At 41.2% G+C, this 20,415-nt stretch overlaps 1 protein-coding gene across 3 annotated transcripts in view; it reads left to right on the top strand.

Annotated features, from left to right (window-relative positions):
- Positions 1 to 20,118, top strand: part of wipf1b (WAS/WASL interacting protein family, member 1b) — a 23,228-nt gene extending 3,110 nt beyond the window's left edge. Inside the window, exons 2-10 of one of the 3 annotated variants that reach the window (XM_054600448.1) lie at positions 3,111 to 3,218; positions 11,378 to 11,480; positions 11,984 to 12,113; positions 12,431 to 12,589; positions 12,780 to 13,503; positions 15,365 to 15,465; positions 15,634 to 15,858; positions 16,834 to 16,947; positions 17,590 to 20,118. In XM_054600448.1, the coding sequence (XP_054456423.1) occupies positions 11,421 to 11,480; positions 11,984 to 12,113; positions 12,431 to 12,589; positions 12,780 to 13,503; positions 15,365 to 15,465; positions 15,634 to 15,858; positions 16,834 to 16,947; positions 17,590 to 17,642 (1,566 nt within the window). In that variant the 5' untranslated portion in view covers positions 3,111 to 3,218; positions 11,378 to 11,420 and the 3' untranslated portion in view covers positions 17,643 to 20,118. Of the gene's footprint in view, positions 1 to 3,110; positions 3,219 to 7,054; positions 7,353 to 11,377; positions 11,481 to 11,983; positions 12,114 to 12,430; positions 12,590 to 12,779; positions 13,504 to 15,364; positions 15,466 to 15,633; positions 15,859 to 16,833; positions 16,948 to 17,589 lie in introns of those variants that run through there. The other 2 variants (XM_054600449.1, XM_054600450.1) reach the window with 2 other exon arrangements.
- Positions 20,119 to 20,415: the final 297 nt, after the last annotated feature.

A 20,415-nucleotide genomic window follows, 5' to 3' on the forward strand; every position in this document is an offset into this window, starting at 1 on the left:
GACACATGGGACTGATGGTGTTGTTGATGTCAATGAGCAACAAAGAGGAAATATAGAAAATATTGAGACACAACTCCGTTCCTGTTGCAACACCAGGCTGCAGTTTTGATGGACTAGAGATGAATAGGTCTGAGACGCTATGATAAGTCATATTTTTACCCTTGGCCAAGAACATAATCATTCAGTGTTTTGCAACTGACACCTCAACATTTCGGGCAGCTTTCATCTGCAACACCTCTGCAAGTGACCTTTCTTCTGCCTGAAATTCAAATTGTGACATCAGACCCTTGTTAGAGGCAGAATGAGTAGCATTTGTCGGTTGTGGTTTGTAAGACCAACATTGAAACGGGCTGGTGGTGGGAGAGAGCCAACCCCAGATTCACTCTGGTTTCGGAAGGGGCTCTGTCCGCTTGGCGTTTCACCTCCACTTTATTTGCATTTTGGTCACCATTTTTGCAGCTTCTTCGTGGATGCATGCTTACGATCTGGTACCTGAACGCTGGGTTTTCATAGAGGTTCACAACCAGAAACATCACTAGAACACTAGAAAGAAGAGGAGATCCATGCAGAGGGCAGAGACAGACACCACAACTAACTTTTAGAAGGTCACAAATGGTGATTGAGAGGGATCTTTTTAGTTTGAGTCCATAAGGAATACCCTTTTTACTGTTTTTACTGACATTTTGGGAAATTCACCTCTGCTTTCTGCTTGAGATCTAGATGGGAAGATCAATTCCATTCATATCATGGCCAGCAGACGGTTTAGCATAGCTTAGCACAAAGACTGGAAAAGACTGGGGGGGAAACTTCTAGCCGCTTACCATCATCTCTATAGCTCACCAACAAACATGTATCTTGTTTTTTTTATTAACATACAAACCCAAATTGTGAAGTCGTGACTGATCTCGAATCTTCTCATCTTACTCTCTGCCAGGAAGTGATGGAGCAGATTTCCCATAATGTTGCACTGTGCCTTTTTAAAGCATTACTTATTCATTCATTTGCTTTAGTTGCAGTCTGATTCGCTGATTCATGAATGTAAAGACAGCGTGGTGTAATCCGGTAAGGGCATCTCTCAGTCATCACACTATAAAAGAAATGCAATTCAGCAAAAGGGAAAAATAGCCACAGACACTGAAGACACTTATATTTCCATGGCATTGCATTGTTATGGAAGGTGTTTCTGAGCTGGGTAGGAAGAATATCTAAAGGTTTGGCACTTGGGCTGTCTTGTTAAAATACAAATTCACTGGGGCTTTATTTACATGAAAGTTTTAAGAACAATCTTGCCAAAAGATTACAATAAGTGAATCAGGAAACAATACAGATTTCTGAGAAATATATTTTTTTGTGTTTGTTTCATTCTGAGTCATTTTAACAGTATCAGTTCCACCTGATATTATTTCAAAAGGCTCTTGTGACGAATATATGGAGTCCCACAAAGTTCCTGTTGCACATTTGTTTTGTGTCAAAGCTATGTGCAGATTTTTTCGTGATGTAGTATCCAATTGCAAAGGCCTCTGTGGGGAACACTGGCCCTTTTTTTTTTTTTTTTTTTTTTTATGGTTAACCGAAGACCCAGCTCCAGCTCCTTCCCCTCCTCCTCCTCCTCCTCCTCCTCCTCCTCCTCCTCCTCCTCCTCCTCCTCCTCACTGGAGCCTGGTAAAGAAAAACAGCTGAGTAGAGGGGGATAAAATCCAAGGTGCCTCTTTAAGAAGCAGCTCTTGTTGGCTGGAAAGAGGATACAAAGGAAGAGAGTATTGAAGCGCGGCCGGCGGCGGGGTTTGGCAGGCCGCCGCTGACTGTGTGTTGCGAGGCAGGAAGTGTGACACTGAGAGCACAGGAAGTGGCTGCTGTGGAGCTACCCTAATGCTGTTACGTCCAGCAGCTTCAGGCAGCTGGGATCAATTCACTTTTCAGTCTAACAGAAGCCGTTCTTCATTTTCTAATAATAACAGATGGCTTTGCTTTTATGTTTGTCTATGCATTTGGAAGAAAAGGTGAATGAATTCCATATAGGTGACACATTTAAATAGGAGTCAATGGAATTTACTGCAAAGTGCACGATACAGAACTGAAACGGCGGCTTACGCTCATGTGCTTCTGTGATTTTTCTGTGAATTCCTTCTCATCCATCCCCTCATTTCCTCCACATCTTGCCTCCGCATTTGTCCCCCCCCACTTATCTTTTACTTCTCCATTGTGGTCGTCAGTCCATGCATGTTTTCACCCACGCTCCAAAATAAACTTGCCACTGTTTCTCAAGCTTAAACACAAATGAGTTCAGAGTCACTCCTCTCCTCATCAGGGGCTTTCCTTTTCTTTCCACTTCCAGAATTTACAGAGGAAGTGCGGTTTGTAATCGACCACCAATCATGATCTCAGACTGACTTTTCAGTAGATGGTGGATTTTTCACACTGTGATCCTCTGATACAACAACTACACTGAATTATCTGTCATTGTACACTAATTAAATGCCTGTGGATAGTGGAGCTGTTGGAAGCAAACAAAATGTACTTGAGAAAATGTTGATATCACTTTGACATGAACTCATACATTGGGTGTGTATTTAAACATGTGGATACTGACGCATTACAAAAATGAAGGTCAATTATTATTTATGCTAATGCATTAAACAATATATATAGTTTGCAAGCAGTTGCTGTGTTTGATTCTACGCATTTGTCACTAATTAGACCAATTTGTGTCAGAAAAGTATGTCCAACAAAACAAAAACTGATGTAAAACAGATGTTAAGTTTTCTATTTTTGTCTTTCTCTGAATCTCGTTTTATATTTAGTGGCACTGTTTCCTGAAGGGCTGAAATGATCTCCACAGATTTATGAAATGTGGTGGATTAATATTTCTCCAGCTTGTTAAACGGTGTTGCATTCACCCCCCCCCCCCCCCCTCCTCCCTCAGGTGGGGAACTGAAAAAGAGGAAGTGTGGGTGTGCTGTATATAAGGTTTGACTGTGTTGAAGTGGGACTTCTCAGAATGTGAGATGTCAGTTTAGAGGAAGAGGAATCAAGAAGTTCTACACAGCACAGTGTTTGTTTAAAAAAAGATTTTCGGATGCCGCTAATCTTCCGCTTTTCTCTGTTTTCAGCTGTATGTGGCTGCTCTTCACGTTTTGTATTTTTATGAGGAATGAACTCAGGTGCTTCTTCTACTGTCTTCTGAACATACTGCTGATTCTTCTATGGACACAGATTGAGTAAGTAGTGACATTTATTGTTCCTTTTTTTTAACCACTGAGAGGTTTTCTCCATGTTGTAGTTTTTGGTGTCTTTTGGTGACTAAAGTTACAGTACTTTTCATTTGAATGAATATCTGCATTTTATCAGAGGATTCCAGCTCAGTCTTGTTTAATACAAAGTGAATGTGTTTCCTCTGTGTGAGGCCTAAACAATGAGGTGATAAATCCTTTTAGCTGATTGACAGAAGATTAATCTGCAGCTATTTTGATGATCTATTCATAGTCATTTTTCCACCCAAAAATGCAGTCAGTATTTAAAAAAAATACTAACCCATATAAAAAAGGTATATTTTGAGCATGGAGTAGAGGCCTTAACATTATTTAGAGCTACTACTGAGCAGGGTTTCCTTCTTGTTAATGTGTTAGTGTGATTATAGCAACGTGATGTATCATTAGTCCTTAAAGCTAGAGCTGGTAATGTTCTCTAAAAACAATTTTTCTGACAAAATAACACAATAAACAACGGTATCTGTGGCTGCTGCAGGACTGCATAGCCTCTCTGCACATGCAGAACTAACAGTAGTCATGTTCGTTATGATAATTATGTGGGGGGAGGTTTTGGGAGGAGGCCTGAAGGGATGGGCTGTCAGTTTTGCTAACGAGCCAACTCTTTTACTATATTTAGCGACTATTGGAGCTAATGCTGCTAGCTACTGTTCATTGGCAAATAGTTTGCAAAACTCTGCTGGGTCCTTCGGTTTGATGATTTTTTTTTTTTGAAGTCAGGCTTTTAGGCGACGGTTCTTAATTAGCCCTCCACAACCTTCAGGGAGGTCAGAGGTCAAGGTCAGCTGACTGAACAGTATCGCTCTCGAGAAAATAACGTATTCTATTGATTTAGTTCTCAATCATTTTGTTGTCAGTATATTTTCAGTGTTTGTGGCAGTATTAAGAGCAGATACACAGACTAAAGGGTAATTAATTGTATGTTGATATGAAGGTATGTTGTTACCCAACATCTCTTTACATAAGAGACATTAGCTGATAGATGTTATGTGGACAAGTACGGTGTTTTATTTTATCGTGTTTGAAATTGATTTGATTCGACACAGTGCATAATATATTGCTTGTTGGTATTTATTTAGCCCTTCTGGCTCGTCACCTTAGATGGATAGAAAGACGAAACATGAGAAGAGCAGGTAATCTAGATGTGCCTCAGGGGTACCAGCTAATTGACTTGTAAATATTCAGAATTACTGAAGGTTAACGTTAAACGTTTCCATTCCACTAGAAAAAATCTCACAAAACAGGACTTAAGAAATGATTCGCATTTTGTGCAGAGTGACACAAAGTAAGAGGGGGGCTGTTTGGGTTTGTTTCCACACACATAAGAATGCAAAAAATCCAGATAATGATAATAAAAAAGGTGTCAGGAGGGGTCGAGAAGCCACGAGCGTTTTCAACCAACATTCCCTCAAATTAAGGAGAAACACAAACTTTAACAGAAAAGAAAACTAAGCTTTGATTTAGAAAAATGCAACAAAAATGCTGACAATAAGGAGCACACAAAATCATCAAACAAGAAAATCCAATAAAAACAAGGAAATACTTACAATACGACAATACAGGGTAAAAGAAGAAGAGAAAAAAAGATCTTTGTCTATATTCCTGTATCTGTGAACGTTTCCGTCACGAAATGTATTCAGCATTAATTTCTTTATTTGAAGAATGTTCAAAAGTTAAAATGAACCTGCTGAGTCGTAGTCTAAAATAACAGCAATAGAGCCACATCTGTTGCCAGATACAGCTGCTGTGCATATGTGTGTGTGTGTGTGTGTGTGTGCATGTGTGTGTGTGTGTGTGTGTGTGTGTGTGTGTGTGTGTGTGTGTGTGTGTGTGTGTGTGTGTGTGTGTGTGTGTGTGTGTGTGTGTGTGTGTGTGTGTGTGTGTGTGTGTGTGTGTGTGTGTGTGCATGTGTGTGTATGTGAGAGAGAGCAAGTGCATGTGAACACACCACAGGATGTTAGCTTAGCCACTCAGCACTGTTCCTGCACAGCCGACACATTTATTACTACCCTGGGCTTTATTCAAAATGTCTAAAATGTTCCTTTTCACCAAACTCATGTGCACAGACAGATTTTAAACTTTGCAACACGATTCATTTTTTCTTAATGATCTCCAAAGGAGGAATTTTACGTTGTTAACTGTTGCATTACCCGAGGTGTGTTTGACCTGTGTTGTGGTTTCTGTGACCTTCATGTTGAGCATTGAGCTGTCTGAGTGCTTCTGTTGAGTTGAGTCAAAAGTGATGGGAGGTTTCCACTTAATGATACAGCCACTCCCACACCACCACCACCACCATCACCCCTGTGACAACCACAACACGTTGTTCTTCTAAGAATATACTTATATATAGTTGCGCTTCAGCTGCTGTTTTTTTTATTTTTATTATCCATATTCTACCAAAATGTCTTCTTTTTGCCCACTAGTCAGTAAACACTGCTGCAGCCGACGTCGATGTGAAACATGGCTTTACGTCAAAAGCAGTGTGATTTTTCCAGTGTGAACAAACCAATTTGGATTTACTGTCTACCTTCCTCCAATAAGCCAACAAATACCTTGGGACACACAGAAGTTGTTTATGTTGTTTTCACTTAACAGGCTACCAAAATGCAAGTATTTTGTTTTTTAAACTTTAAATAGTATCCAAAGTGTGAAATACATCAAATCATAAATGTATGAAAGTATTTAATTATCAGAATATTTATTCAGCTTCTGAATTTATCCATGTGCAATGTTTGGGAAAGGACAAAAACAACAATCCTGCTATGTTGAGATAATGCATTCAATGTGTGTGTGTGTGTGTGTGTGTGTGTGTGCAGTAGCTCTCATGTTACATTCACACTATTAGCGACATAACAACAGAAATGACGGCTGACACTCACACTGTTAGTTTAGCCGATTCACACGCTCCAATCAGGCAGCGAAGCATCACTTAATCATATGTTTATGTTTCAACCTATACCATCTTAAAAAAACCCCCACTGTTTTGCCAGTTTCTCAGTGCTACGTACTGACATAAATATGTAAAACGGCTCTTCAGCAACAAATAAACGCCGACTCAGAGACAATCTAGCCGTCCACGTTTGGCCGTTTTGTCGCTCTCAGAGTGTGAACAGAGCACAACGAGGTGGAGGAGCAGGAGGAGGCGCAGAGGCCGGATGAAGACGCCTTTTAATAGCCGTTTGTAAACTGAAACATATGTGGGCATCATTGTGTGTGTGTGTGTGTGTGTGTGTGTGTGTGTGTGTGTGTGTGTGTGTGTGTGTGTGTGTGTGTGTGTGTGTGTGTGTGTGTGTGTGTGTGTGTGTGGTGTGTGTGTGTGTGTGTGTGTGTGTGTGTGTGTGTGTGTGTGTGTGTGTGTGTGTGTGTGTAACGGTGTCCCTTCAAAGGATCCTCACCCTCATATCTCCCTCTACTACTACTCTCTCTCTCACTCTCTCTCTCTCTGTCCGTCAAAGGAGGCATTGTGCATGCTAAGCTAATATTAGCCTGTGTGTCTGTGTGTGAGAGATAGGTTGTGTAACAAACAGGCCGGTTTCCTTTGACGGAAGCTGATTTATTTTTTCCTGCATTCACTCCGAGCTGCTTCTTTCTCATCAGCACACGTTGCAACTGCTGACTGTCAGCTCATAAATAGACGCAGTTTTGCAGTTTTGTAGTTTGTAGTCATTGCTGGTTTTTTTTAAGAACCGTGCACAAGTTGTGAAGTGTGAAAATGACATCTGTCAGATGCACAACAACATGCAGGGGGTTTTCCATTACAGTCACTTCTTCTGCTGGTCTGCAGTTGTTTCAGTCATTTCATCACTGCTGCAGGAAACCAGTCAATGTGCTGCATTAGAGCAAAACTGTGAAAGCCACTTACATAACTTTAAATATATTTCATCATGCACTAAAGTAAGTACGGTCTGCATACAGTGATGGGGATACATTTCCCTGCCACAGAGGGTTCAGTCATGGAGGAGGTCAAACAGAAACATCTGCAGTTGTCAGCACGGTGGAAACGTGCACATGTGCATTTGGCTTTTTAAATCTTTAAATCTGCCAGCGCGGCTTTCAACAGCCAGCTTTTGTGCAGACGTTTCTGCGGTGAGTGACATTTTCCTGTTCAGCTAAAGTTTGTCTTCTTTAGCCAAAAACCTCCCAGGACGACGGTTGATTCATTTAACTTAACTTAAATAGGACTTCACAGTTATTGATGGATATTTGCTGGTTCACAAATGACTTTACTCTGCTTTGTATCATCATAAATTGAATTCATGGGTTCTTGGGCTGTTGGTCCCACTAAGTAAACAACCCTGAGGCTCTGTTGACTTGTGGTGCATTTATTTATATATATTTCAAGTGTATTTCTGCTACCTCTTAGAAAGTGCTCCACGAGCAGCCTTTACATGTTCGAGCCTCAAAATGTAACCTTATATCCATAACAGTACGCTTATGTTTCATGTAATTATAATATAAAATGTTAACTTTCTCAAACTATTAACACATTCCCAGCCTCCATGAAAAGTAAAGCTTGTTTGAGCTCGAGTACCGAGGCGTTCTGTGCATGCCGTCCTGTTTACTGGCCCTCACTCAGTGATGCAGCTTATTCCCTGTGGCTTCCTTCCATCAGGGTCTATATTGGGAAATGATTGACATATGAAGGATAAATGTAAACAGCTTATCTTCATAAAGACCTCATTGAACAGGGCCATGAATTATTACTATTATTATTATGTAGAACATTCTGTATTCGGGTTAGTATGTTGATAGTGTCATCAAAAGCAGCACATTAGTCTATGTAGTCCACAGCTGTCGTTATGGTGATTGTTATAAACACTAGAATAACCGAGGCAGTTTGGAAATACTTCACATTTATAGATTAGTGTTTTTATGTAAACACTGGAATATCCTACTTAGAAAAAAATATTGATACTAGATGCAATCTTCGATACCACGGAAAAATTGAAGGCATGAATTAGATTTTTATTGGAAGATAAATAGCAGTGTGTGTGTGTGCGTGCTTGTGTGTATGAACTCGGAGTTGGCAAGAAGACAGAGTAGAAAGCCTATTTATATGTATTTGCTCTTTGTTATTTTTGGCAACACTATTGTACATACTGCACCGAATGTTTTAGCTAAAAGACATCTTGGCACTTTCAGCACGACTACTTTAAGCCGTGCTTGAGGCTCTGTGAGGCTCGACTTATTCACAGTGGGGCCTTTAGCCAAATGGTTCTAATAGCACGACGACATGCTGGAAATGAGAATGCTAACATGCTAATATTACCCATCTTTGATTAAAGAAAAGAAAGTCAGGGGATCACCACCGTTATTAGGATTCATCCTCTGGGGACCATGAATATCTATATGAATTTGCATGTCGGTTGAACCTCACTATTTGCAAGAAAATGATATTTTACAATAGTTAGCTCCCGTTTTTCTACAAGTATTCGAAAATAACTTGAGTTTATATTTGGTATACCACTGAAATATTTTCCTCAAAAGGTCTCATAGCATGTTCCTCATGATAATTCTTTCCAAATCTTTAGTACATTTGTTGTTAGTATTATACTTAAGTAGTGGATGTTATTGAGTTTATGCTCAACAAAATGTAACACCGCTCTTGTCAAGTTTACGTGTTGCAAACATTTTAAAGAACCTGGTTGTATTTGGATGTTCAGGCCTGAGTCAACATCTCACTCGTTGATGTCATGCAAGAACTTCTGTTCAGTTTTTTCTGTTGTTTTGATACAGCATAAACGTTGTAGTGAGTACAGCAGAGGAGGTGCAGAGGAAGACGTTACAGGGAAACAAAATCTCAACATCAGTTTTCGGTTTGAGACGTTGAAGGTGACGAACCACGCAGGAACAATTGAGATTACAAGATAACAAGAGTTGTGACAAAACTGGTAGAAAAACAACGTCTGATGGGGGATGCAATAGATGAATAGAGCGAATATAAGGAGGAAGGAGGCAAAGAGGGGTGCTAAACAAATGCAGTGTGAGGGAGAACGAGAGAGTGATGCACGGCTGAGAGAAAGAAAGTGAGAGGGATGAGGAGATCGTCAAAATGATGCAGAGCTTAAATGTAGAGGTATCTTCATCCAAGCAGCCGGATGGCTGCGTTGCTGGAGCCGCGTGGTGACTTCCTGTTTGTCAGCAGCATACAGGAAGTAAGAGGCCCCTTGAGGATCGTGTGTGTGTGTGTGTGTGTGTGTGTGTGTGTGTGTGTGTGTGTGTGTGTGTGTGTGTGTGTGTGTGTGTGTGTGTGTGTGTGTGTGTGTGTGTGTGTGTGTGTGTGTGTGTGTGTGTGTGTGTGTGTGTGTGTGTGTGAGTGTGTGTGTGTGTGTGTGTGTGGGTGAAGGGAAACGGGCGGATTTCGTTGTGAATTTGAATGTGTGTAAAATGCTTCATATATGTTTGATGGCGTTTCACCTGAAATAACCTCTATGATCCTAGTGCAGATGGTTACATAAAACAGGTTAAAGTCACTTTAAGGAACTTTTGACTGGTTATGAAACCATTTCAAGTAAACAAGATTATCAGCGAGAAGTTCGTCTGTTTCAATTCTCGCTTAATTAGATTAACGATTTAGATTAACTATATTCGGCACGCAGGTTCACCAGATATTTCTACCTGCAGACTGTCAGACCCTGCTGCAGTAAAATAAGATGTTCTCTAAAGGGACTCTGGTGCTCAGTAACACTACCGCTTTTGTCCAAAGGGACCGCTAAAATCAACACAAAATGTTTTTCCCTGTAGTAGCTTTAAGTTAATGATGTAGCCTGTTGTTGCAGCGAGAGTCCTTTCCAAGTGAGAGAGTATTTACATTTGCATCTATGTCACTTAAAGATCACTATTACAGTTGTCACTATTCTATCATGTTCATGTGTTTTTCGTTGACCTCAAAGCTTTCAATCCAAACCCTTTTATTAGAATTGGTGATAGAGAAGTATCTAAATAGCTACTCTTAAGTCCTGTGTATTGGCGTGTATACTAGGCCATGCAGTTGGCAGATGGGGAAGTGCAGTATCTGACTCTTTTCATCTCAGTAATGGGGTTTAGCAGACTGTTCAATTTGTGTATATTCTTTTCTTTTTGGAGTGGCCAATCAATGCAGGTTTTGTTTCACATAACAGCAATGCATTGTGTGATAGTTTGTAAGAAAAAGGGTATCTGGCCTTGAAACTGAACTAAAGATATACAGCGTATTTTTGTTTTAGGGAACTTAACATGCAAGTTCCTGTCCGACGAAACATTTATTGTAAGTCTGTCATTGCCCTGTGTGGTCATTATCAGCTGGTTGTAGTGATTACGATGCTGTTCATCACATATTCTAAGCATTTTAATGGTTTCTGTTCAAGCTATTTCTACTGTATCTGTACCGTCAGTCCCTCCAGGAGTTCACTTTATTGTGAATAGTTGTGCAATAGTTGCAAGAATTAAAAAATTGTTTCAAATCCCTGAAATTTGAAAATATGATTACATTGGAATATTGCTTTGCCTATTTTATCGACAACCAACCGCCGTTTTATGCATTAAATAAATGCATTTCAGGACCACAAAATCGAGCCACAACAGAGGAAAAGGGGCATACCATCTCTTGACACTCTCCTATACATTTTCTCAAGGGTTGTTTTGAACCTTTGACCTTTGCCGCCATGTTGACTCTTTCATGAGCTAGAAAGTCCTGAGTGGAGCTGAGTTGTGGAGAGCAAGCGAGTTAAAGTAAAAAAAAAAACACAGAATGTGCATCTATATTCAGCGAACCATTCCTCAAAGAGGACACATTAAAGGAAGTGAAATAACTATGGTGACAACTGCTTCCTGTTTACAACATGTGTCGACTTTGTTTTCACTTCAACACAATAAGATGCTTCTAGTAGCCTTAAAAGGAAATGTAGCTTCCAGCCTTTTAGCTCACATATTTAGTGCCGTTAGCTAAATATGGGTCGCATACTTGAGTTTGCTTGAGAGATGTCCTACTGAGAAGCTTTTTGTTGTGTCTGTGTGTGCACTGTGGGTGGATGTCAACTTTTGTTTTTTGGGGACACCGTGGAACTGTCTCAAGGACCCCAGACTCCAGTTTGTTTTGTTTTAACAAAGCTTGTGTTTGATTCGTCCTCCAGGGTGCAGCGTCCAGTGCACACCGTGTGAAGTGGAGAGAGGAAGATGCCAGCCCCTCCTCCCCCACCACCCCCGGGGCCTCCCCCTCCACCCACCTTTTCCTCTGTAAGTCCTTCTGTCTGTCGGTTTCTCCACCCAGTTAGATCAGCAGCTGTCCTCTTGACCCTGCTCAGCAGAGACATCTAGTGGATCAATCATGAGATCAGAATCACAATCACAATCGGCTTTATTACGCATACATAGAATTTGACTCCGGTTTCTTCCGCTCACTAATACAAAGAAACAGACAACTAAAACAAAACGAAAATACAAGGAGATCCAAGAGGAACAAAGGGTAAACATTTAACTATTATGTACAACATGTAAATACAAGTATATACATAAACACAAAAAACAATGACAATGAAATGTAGATACAAGTGCAATGATGCTGTGTGCAAGCTGCTAGAATAAATATGTGAAGGTTGTGACGATATTTTATGAACATGAGGAAGGTGAGATGTTTGTATATCATTTAGAATCAAAGAATTTGAATTTAAAGTTACCGGGTTATTGCACATGGATTTGTACCTCTACTCTGTCTCAGTGAATGTTTGTCTCTGTTTCAGGCCAACACACAGAAGCCATCTCTCAACCGCTCAGATCAAAATGGAAGGTCCGCTCTGCTGTCCGACATCTGTGGTGGATCTAGATTAAAGAAAACCGTTACCTGTGACCGCAGTGGACCTTTGCTGGACAGTAAGTCAAGACCTCTTTGATAACAGAGAGACATGTAGCCCGGTTGGTGACACTTACTTAGTCAAATGGCTTTAAAACAGCAGCAGGGAAACATGACATGTGATGTGGGACTGCCCTGATGTACTATATACTACTAATACGTAATAGTTTTGGTTAAGAGTTGCACAAATCCTATCTGATGTTTTTTTTTGTTATTATCATTATTATTATTATTTCTTTTTAATTTAAATTTTATTTTATTATTTCGTCCACTTTTTTTAGTGTGTTTTTATATACAGTGCAACACATTATTTACTATTTTTTGTTTATTGCCTTAGAACCTAAAGGAGGAGGAGGAGGAGGAGGAGGAGGAGGAGGAGGAGGCGGTGGCGGTGGTGGCGGAGGTGGCGGCGGCGGCGGCGGAGGTGCTGGTTTAGGAGGCCTGTTTGCAGGAGGGATGCCAAAACTGAGGTCTGCAGGAAGCAGTGGTAGAAATGGTAAAAACAATTATTAAATAAATTGTAAATTAAGGTTTGCATGTTATCACGGTGACGATGACGATCCGGTTTCCTCACACGGTCCATATCAGTGTGAATATGAGTGCGACTGTTTATGATCGACTCTGGATGATGATGTTCATGAACAACACAGTAACACCTCTTATAATTGCCCTTTCTCCCCCTCCAGACTCAGCACCGAGCCGAGGACCGGTGCTCCCCCCAGGAGGTCGCTCTTGTGGCCCCACCCCCTTCGGTGGGGGTGGAGGCTCAACTGGACCACCTAAGCTCCCAGGAGCCCCTGCTGGTGGCCGTGGCAGCTTCCCTGATCTTCCAAAGGGTAGACCGAGTCTCTCATCCAGACAAGACACTCCGGGAGGCCCCCCTCCTCCTGTACCCAGCACACCTCGACCAAACCAGGGCTTCCAGCCTCGTGGAGGACTTCCTCCGCCAGCCCTCCCTGGCGGACCCAGGCCCAGCCCGTCTTCTGGACCAACACCTCGTGGTCTTCCATCAGGGAGGCACGGACCTCTCCCTCCCCCACCAGGAGGCTCCTCAGCTGGGCCAAGACCAGGGTTCTCTGCACCTCCTCATCCAGCCCCAAACAGCAGCAGACCTTCCTTTCCGCCAACTGCTGGAGGGAGGCCTCCGCTTCCTGACGACCGACCCCCACCGCCACCCGTTGGAGGTCATCGCCCGTCTATGCCCCGCGATGTGCCCCCTCCCCCTCCCTCCATCAACTCCAAGCCTTCCTCCTCGGTCTCTTCCTCCTCCCCCTCTCGTCCCTCAGTCGGTGGGGGTGCGCCACCTCTCCCGCCGGGACGACCGGGCCCCCCTCCTCTCCCGCCCTCCCCCGCTGGAGGGGACGACCACAGCACCCCTCGTCTGCCCCAAAGGAACCTGTCACTCAACAGGTACTGGTGAAGTATATATATATTTGTTAAATGATAATGGTTTAGTTGCATTGAAGCCAGACACTGATTTTTAAAGTGGTCCTATTATGCTTTTCTACTTTTTCCCTCTTCTTTAGTGTGTTATATATTTTTTTTTTTACATGTAAAAGGTCCGTAGAGTGTAAAACCTGAAGTCCACGCCCAGAGGAGTTACCCTCCCCCTCAGAAGCTCCTGAGCTCCTGAAACGGCTCCATTGAATTCTCTCCTTCACTTCTGTAACTCTTTATGAGGTCATAATGTAACTTTATGAGGTCACAATGTTACGTAAAACTCCTTCCGGCTACTAATTTGGCCCTCAAACAACAAAAGAGAGAGACGGAGCTGAAGCTCTGGAGGAACAATTTTTTTAAATGTGAAACGTTAACCAATCACAACAGAGCGGGTTAGCTGACCAATCAGAGCAGACTTTGCTTTCTGGAGGGAGGAGCAAGCGCTACAACGGAGCATTTCAGAGAGAGGGTGAGAAGAGGTGCTGCAGGACAGCCAGGATGAGAAAAACAAGGAGGATTATGAGCATTAACGCATGTAAACATGTTGTAACTGTAACTGGAGATAAAAATATGCAGCCGGAAAATAGCATAATAGGGCCTGTTTAAAGCAAAAATCTTTTTGTTCTCTGTTAACATGTTGCAGAGGAAGGCGATGCACATCCTTCCTCAAATTTAATTCTGTGTATTTGAATTAAACTGTTTCTTCTTCACATTTCAAAAGAAAAAAGGCACAATGCTTCTCCCTTTCTGTAGAGAGATCTGCTTAATTTCTTCTCTTTCTTGTGGACGCTGGTGTAAGTGGCAGACTTTACTGTCATTCAGAGGCTTTAGCTCTAAGAGTGAATCCATTGGAACCAACTATGTCATGCTAGCTTGGCTGGAAGGAGGCTTAATGACACTCCGGAGTTTGGCTACATTTTGGCGAGGGAAAAACTACAATGACCATATCCACAGAGGCCACTTGACCTCTCACTGCAATATATTTGAACGTTTAAAGACATGTTCACTGTACGCTAATCCCATGACGTTTTCGATCGAAACCAAGCAGGTTTTTTTGCATGACACTGTTTATTTGATTATTTCTGCATGCTGGGGTTTCTAAAAAGTCTTTGAGTTGCATTAATTGGGTTTGACTGGAAAGCTGAGACTCCTGTGGACCTAATGTGTTATGATATTAGTATCGATAGAAGCCATTTTATTGTGGTGAAACCACGTTTGTGTAAAATGACCTGCTGTGACCTCTGGAATGATCACAGCCTCATTAAACTTTACATCCACAAACTGGAGACTGATTCAGAGGACGTATGGCGTTCCTAGGTACATGTACAATAAAGGTTTTCTGAGCAGTTTCTGTTACTGTAACTGAGCTGCTCACCATCCAATCGCCCCCAGAAAATGCAATTCTTTGTTTTTTATGCTGAATCACAGCATGACTTTTTCTATGGTGTTCCTCAAGGTTTTGGTGTCTGAATGTGGTATTTTGAGGGAGTTTTGATCATTAAAATCAATTTTTCCAGCGGTAAAAAATGGTTAAATATTGTACTAAATCTGGGTAACAAATGGTGTCAACACAAATATTGCTGCAACAACTTATGAGACCTATTTAATAGGGCATGGGAATGGACTTCATATACTTCCTTCATAATGTTCTAAACCCTTATACACTCTTGACTTTCAACACACTGTTATCTCCCCCTAAATATCCCTGTCCCTTCCTTAAACCGACAAAATTGGGTTTATGGTAAAGATGGCTGGAGTAAAGGAGGTTGACTGCATGTTTTATGTTTACTTCACATATTGTTAAGTATAATATTCTGTTTCTTCTCACCAGCATTGCTCCATCTCCACAACACGGTCGGGCAGGACCTCTCCCCCCTCCACCAAACGAGAGACCGCCATCTCTCGGAAGGAACCAGTCCTCCACACGCACAGGTGAACAGCCTTGATTGATTGATTGATTGATTGATTGATTGATTGATTGATTGATTGATTGATTGATTGATTGATTGATTGATTAATTGTAACTGCTGCACACAAACCAACTGAACAAGATCACTTTTCATCAGCTAACATGTACATTTTTTATTTCTACCTCCAAAGGCCCTCTTCCTCCCCCTCCTCCCACAGGTCGTGTATCGGGAGGCGGCAGTGTGAGGTCATCACCCGCTCCTTCTCCCATTGGTCGGCCAGGCCCGGAGCCCCCCCGCGGTGGACCCGGCGGTAGACCTCCTCTTCCTCCGGACCGGCCGGGTGTCGGAGGGCCCCTTCCTCCTCCACCACCCATGGGTAACGGCTTCCAGAACTCCCACCACAACCAGATACAGGGTGAGTAAAATCCATGAAGGTTTCTGTGAGTATTCATGCAAGAATTTGTGGGGAAAGGAGAAAACAAAATGTAATTTATGGGACAAGAAACCCCAGAAAAGAATACTATATTTCACAAGTAAGTAAGAGTACGAGGGTAAAGGAGCACGCAGATAATAAACTCCATGCCTTGTAGAGGGTTGACTGTCTCTCATAGTCTCTACAAAATAAATCCAGTTCCCTCCGTGTTGTTTTTACCACATGAGTTCAGATGTGTTCAACTGTGGCAGAGGAACCCACTGGCCCAAGTTTGTGTTGTTTTTACCCCATTGAACCAAGGTTTGATTAGGAAGGCAGTGGATAAAAGAGGTGACGGTCCAAAAATGTCCTGCAGCAGAAAAATCAAACAAGTTTTATTAATATTTCCTGAGTTCACAATATTCTTGGACTTTGTAGGGATTTTAAACAGATTTTTAGAAACAAATACTCTTTGTTCTTAGGTATCAAACTGTAATCTGTATATTCAGTAGTTGACACAGAATGGATTTTTTGATTTCTTGTTTTTTGGAATAAAATAGAGCTTCATAAATGATTACACATATATTTTTTTAAATCTTTTTACAAATACAATACATAAAGCTATGTAGTTTATTACAACTTGACTTTTTTCTGTTCATGGATGCATTGGAATGGTGTTAAATGCGAGAGCCTTTCTCATTGATAAATTTGGAATTGATATCAATTTGGCACAAAAATACAAATTTTAAGAAATGTTTCCCAACTCAATTCTCTTTCCTCAACTGAGTTCTCTTCAAGTTTCTCCGAACCAGTTCACTCCTGTTACCATAGAAATCCATTAACCTTTTATTTTTGTTACTTATCGGTGTTGTCATTGTGTCAAATCAGAAGAATAGTGCATCATGGGAGTTTTGTCAGTGTGATGGACAAGGACCCACTGACCTCCGTCTCTCTCTCTCTCTCTCTCTCTCTGAACAGATGAGTGGGAGAGTCGCTTCACGTTCCATCCGGTCTCGGACCTTCCTCCACCTGAGCCCTACGTGTCCTTCCAGAAGACTTACCCCAGCAAGATCGGCAAGTCGGACGGCAGAGGTCAGTCCAACAAACAACACACACACACACACACACACACACACACACACACACACACACACACACACACACACACACACACACACACACGTTTTCGTAACTATCGGGGACATAACCTTGACTTACAGTACACATCTTCACTCTAAAACGGAATGATTGGGAGGTATATTTTGTCCCTTGAAAGAAGGACAAGTCCCCACAATGTGATTGTGTAATCAGAGTTATGTCCCCACAAGACAAACACACACACACACACACACACACACACACACACACACACACACACACACACACACACACACACACATACACACACAAAACTTGTCTCTACAAATTTGTAGGAACTAAGAAAAAGAGCCCTGTCATGCTATCTATCGTGCAGTCTTTCTGAAGTTTCTGCATTTTCTCAATCTGTAAAATAAACTACATTTTTATGTTTAACATGAAAATCATCAACTGAAGCTGCACAATTCGTATATTTACACAATTTTGATACGCAGGTTTTAATTAGGAAACACAGACAGTCAAATGGATTAGTACCCTCTGAGGTAAAGACAGCTACTGGCCAGCTGGTCTGTGAAACAGTGCCACCTGGTGGAAGATAGTGGAATCTAACTCCTCTGTGTCTTTGCTTCATTCCAGGTTCTGGTAAAAAGGAGAGAGGAGCCCCCCCTCTTCCTCCTATACCCAGGTGAAGAAGAGGTGGCAGCAAACACAACCCCTGGGACTGCTTTCTCTCTTTCCCTCCCTTACACTCTCTCTCTCTCTCTATCTGTTGCACTCATTCGGCCTCATGCAGGAACAACTCGTACGAACAGATCCGTTCTTCAGTGGCTCGTAGGAGTGATTTAGGAGAACGTTTTTCACCAGTTATCCTGTATTTTGAATTTTGTTTCCGGTACGAACACATTGGTCCAAACCTATGTGACATAAGTCTGCTGTTATTTAAGATTTCCACTCATGGGTTGTATATTTTCTTAACTTTTAAGCAATTTTGAGTGTAAAAAAACACGATTTAATTACACTTCATGAATATGTTGACATTATTCTGTTTGAATTATTGGCTAGTATAATTCTAAATCTATTCATAAAGCCTAACAATATCAACATTCATTGAAAATATAAACATAAACAGCCTAAATGATTTGACCCTTTTGCGAAGTCATCCATGTCCTTGCTGTATGGACACACATCTTGAATGGATCCGTTTCCTCTTTATTTCAGTGACAGTTTGACCCTCAGATGAGACATTTCTTGTCTTTAACAGGTCTCTTAATTCTGCTGCTGTTGCTGTTAAAAATTCTCGACTTTTCTTTATGGATCCTTGAAAGCAGGACTTCAATACAGGACACATTGGACAGAACAAGAAGCCTTATATGCTATTATTGGGGCGTTATTTATGTTAATTTACACTTCTCATGAATGCACGTTTGTTTACACACAGGTGGCACTTGTCATGTTTAAGCTTCTCTTTTACACAGTTACCTGAAGTTAGGAGTGTTTGTTGAATCTCACTCGTACGAGCCCAAAAAAGAAAGAAAGTTAAGATAAGAATCCGAGATATTCTTGCACGAGGCCAAATGTGCTTTTACCTGCAGTGTGTGGTTTCATCTGTGGACTGCAACATGTAGCATGGACCTGAAGTATGGTTGACCAAGTAAAAAAAAAAATAGTTCACATCACGTGCCTCTGTAGCAGCACAGACCAAAGCCTGTTTATTACTCCGGTACACTGTGTTCAGACAGAAAGAAAGAAAAAAGTTGTTCCTCTTCTGGGCACTTTGAAAAACATGTTTTACAACCATGCTGTTGCTGGACGATGCTTTATCTAATGTTGAACATTGACTTCCATCAGCTAACCTTTTCATCCTTTGCTTACTGTGGTTGATGGATTCCATATTTTGCTTCCTAGATATTATATTTTAGCGATCAGCTCCACCTTTTTCTACAATAATCCAAACTCTTACTTGACAAACAAACCAGCGTTGGGCATGTAGCATGTGTGACTTCTTTCCCCAGCCTGTTCACACAGACGGCATTAGGTGAAGCTAAATCAACATGCTAAGGCAATATAACTGTCAAGTGCCAGTTCCAGTGCAGGGTTTATAATGCAACCAATCAGCTTGCTCAATGTGTTGTTCATTTTCTTTCCACTGTTTTCCAGTGTGCCTTTTTGTTTTCTCTATTCAGGATTGTATCTTCAGGCTGCTTCAAAGAGTTAAGGGAATTAGCCTTCTGTGCCTTAAATTATGTGTGTGTGTGTGTGTGTGTGTGTGTGTGTGTGTGTGTGTGTGTGTGTGTGTGTGTGTGTGTGTGTGTGTGTGTGTGTGTGTGTGTGTGTGTGTGTGTGTGTGTGTGTGTGTGTGTGTGTGTGTGTGTGTGTGTATGTTTGTTCAGCTGGATTGGATCACCTCTGCTGATGTAAATTAAGCAATACAGCGACGATACGTAGAATACTCAGTATAGCAAAGTGTCGACGCATAGAAAGACACGCAACCAAACTGAAAATGGCCACAACCTCTTGCCACCGCTGCATTAAGAAATAAAAACATCAGGGTGTTTTATTTTTGCCAAAGCCACATGTGCCTTTCACAGTATGTTTATCTACATCTGTGTGTTTCTGTTGGAACCACTGAGCGGTACTTTTCATTTGATTGTTAAATGTGACGTGACGTGATGATGTGTTTTTTGTGTGGCGTCACGGCAGCATTGGTTTACAATGGAAGTGATTGTTTATTTTCTGTTTTGCAAAAAAAGCTGCGATAACTTACCATGAAGGACCTGTGTATGTATCTGTATGATTTAATCAAGAGGTATTGAAGGACTGTATTATTTTAAGTTATGTTTCTGTGCAGTATTATGTTTTTTCTTTTTTTTTTTGCTTCACCCAGCACGGCTTTGAATGGTCTTTTGTATGCGTGATGTATTATTATTATCATGTGTTGGTCAAAGAAACGTTTTCTTACAGACAATCATATGGAAGTAAATATATTTACATCAACAAATAAAAATGCGCTTTATGTGCTTTACCTGCAGTGAAATGTGCATTTATTTTGCTACACAGATACTTAAAGAGAGTGTTCACAAACAAGCAGATGAAGTGATTTAGTATGTATTATCAGATAAACAATATGCATCATTTACATGTTTGTGCAATAAAGTCAAGAAGAAACCGTGTGTCATGATATTTGGACATCAGGATGTTTATGGTGATATGATTCAGCTTAACTGCTGAAGAACTTTCTCTAGTTAACGATCTCTTATGATCATTTCTTGATCGAGTCTTGTTGTGAAGTTATAGTTTTTTGAAGGCATAAATATGGTGGTATTTGAATTCCCACCAGGTTCTTTGCAGACCTTTTTCTGCAGCTATAAAAATGTTACAAAAAAAACTATCTGACATTGCCATTTTTTCCTCTGCTGATGCACAGTAGTTAAATTATCTTCCAAAGACACAGCAGTGGTCATT

Source organism: Anoplopoma fimbria, chromosome 6 (genome assembly GCF_027596085.1).
Source record: "Anoplopoma fimbria isolate UVic2021 breed Golden Eagle Sablefish chromosome 6, Afim_UVic_2022, whole genome shotgun sequence".
Taxonomy (NCBI): Eukaryota; Metazoa; Chordata; class Actinopteri; order Perciformes; family Anoplopomatidae; genus Anoplopoma; species Anoplopoma fimbria.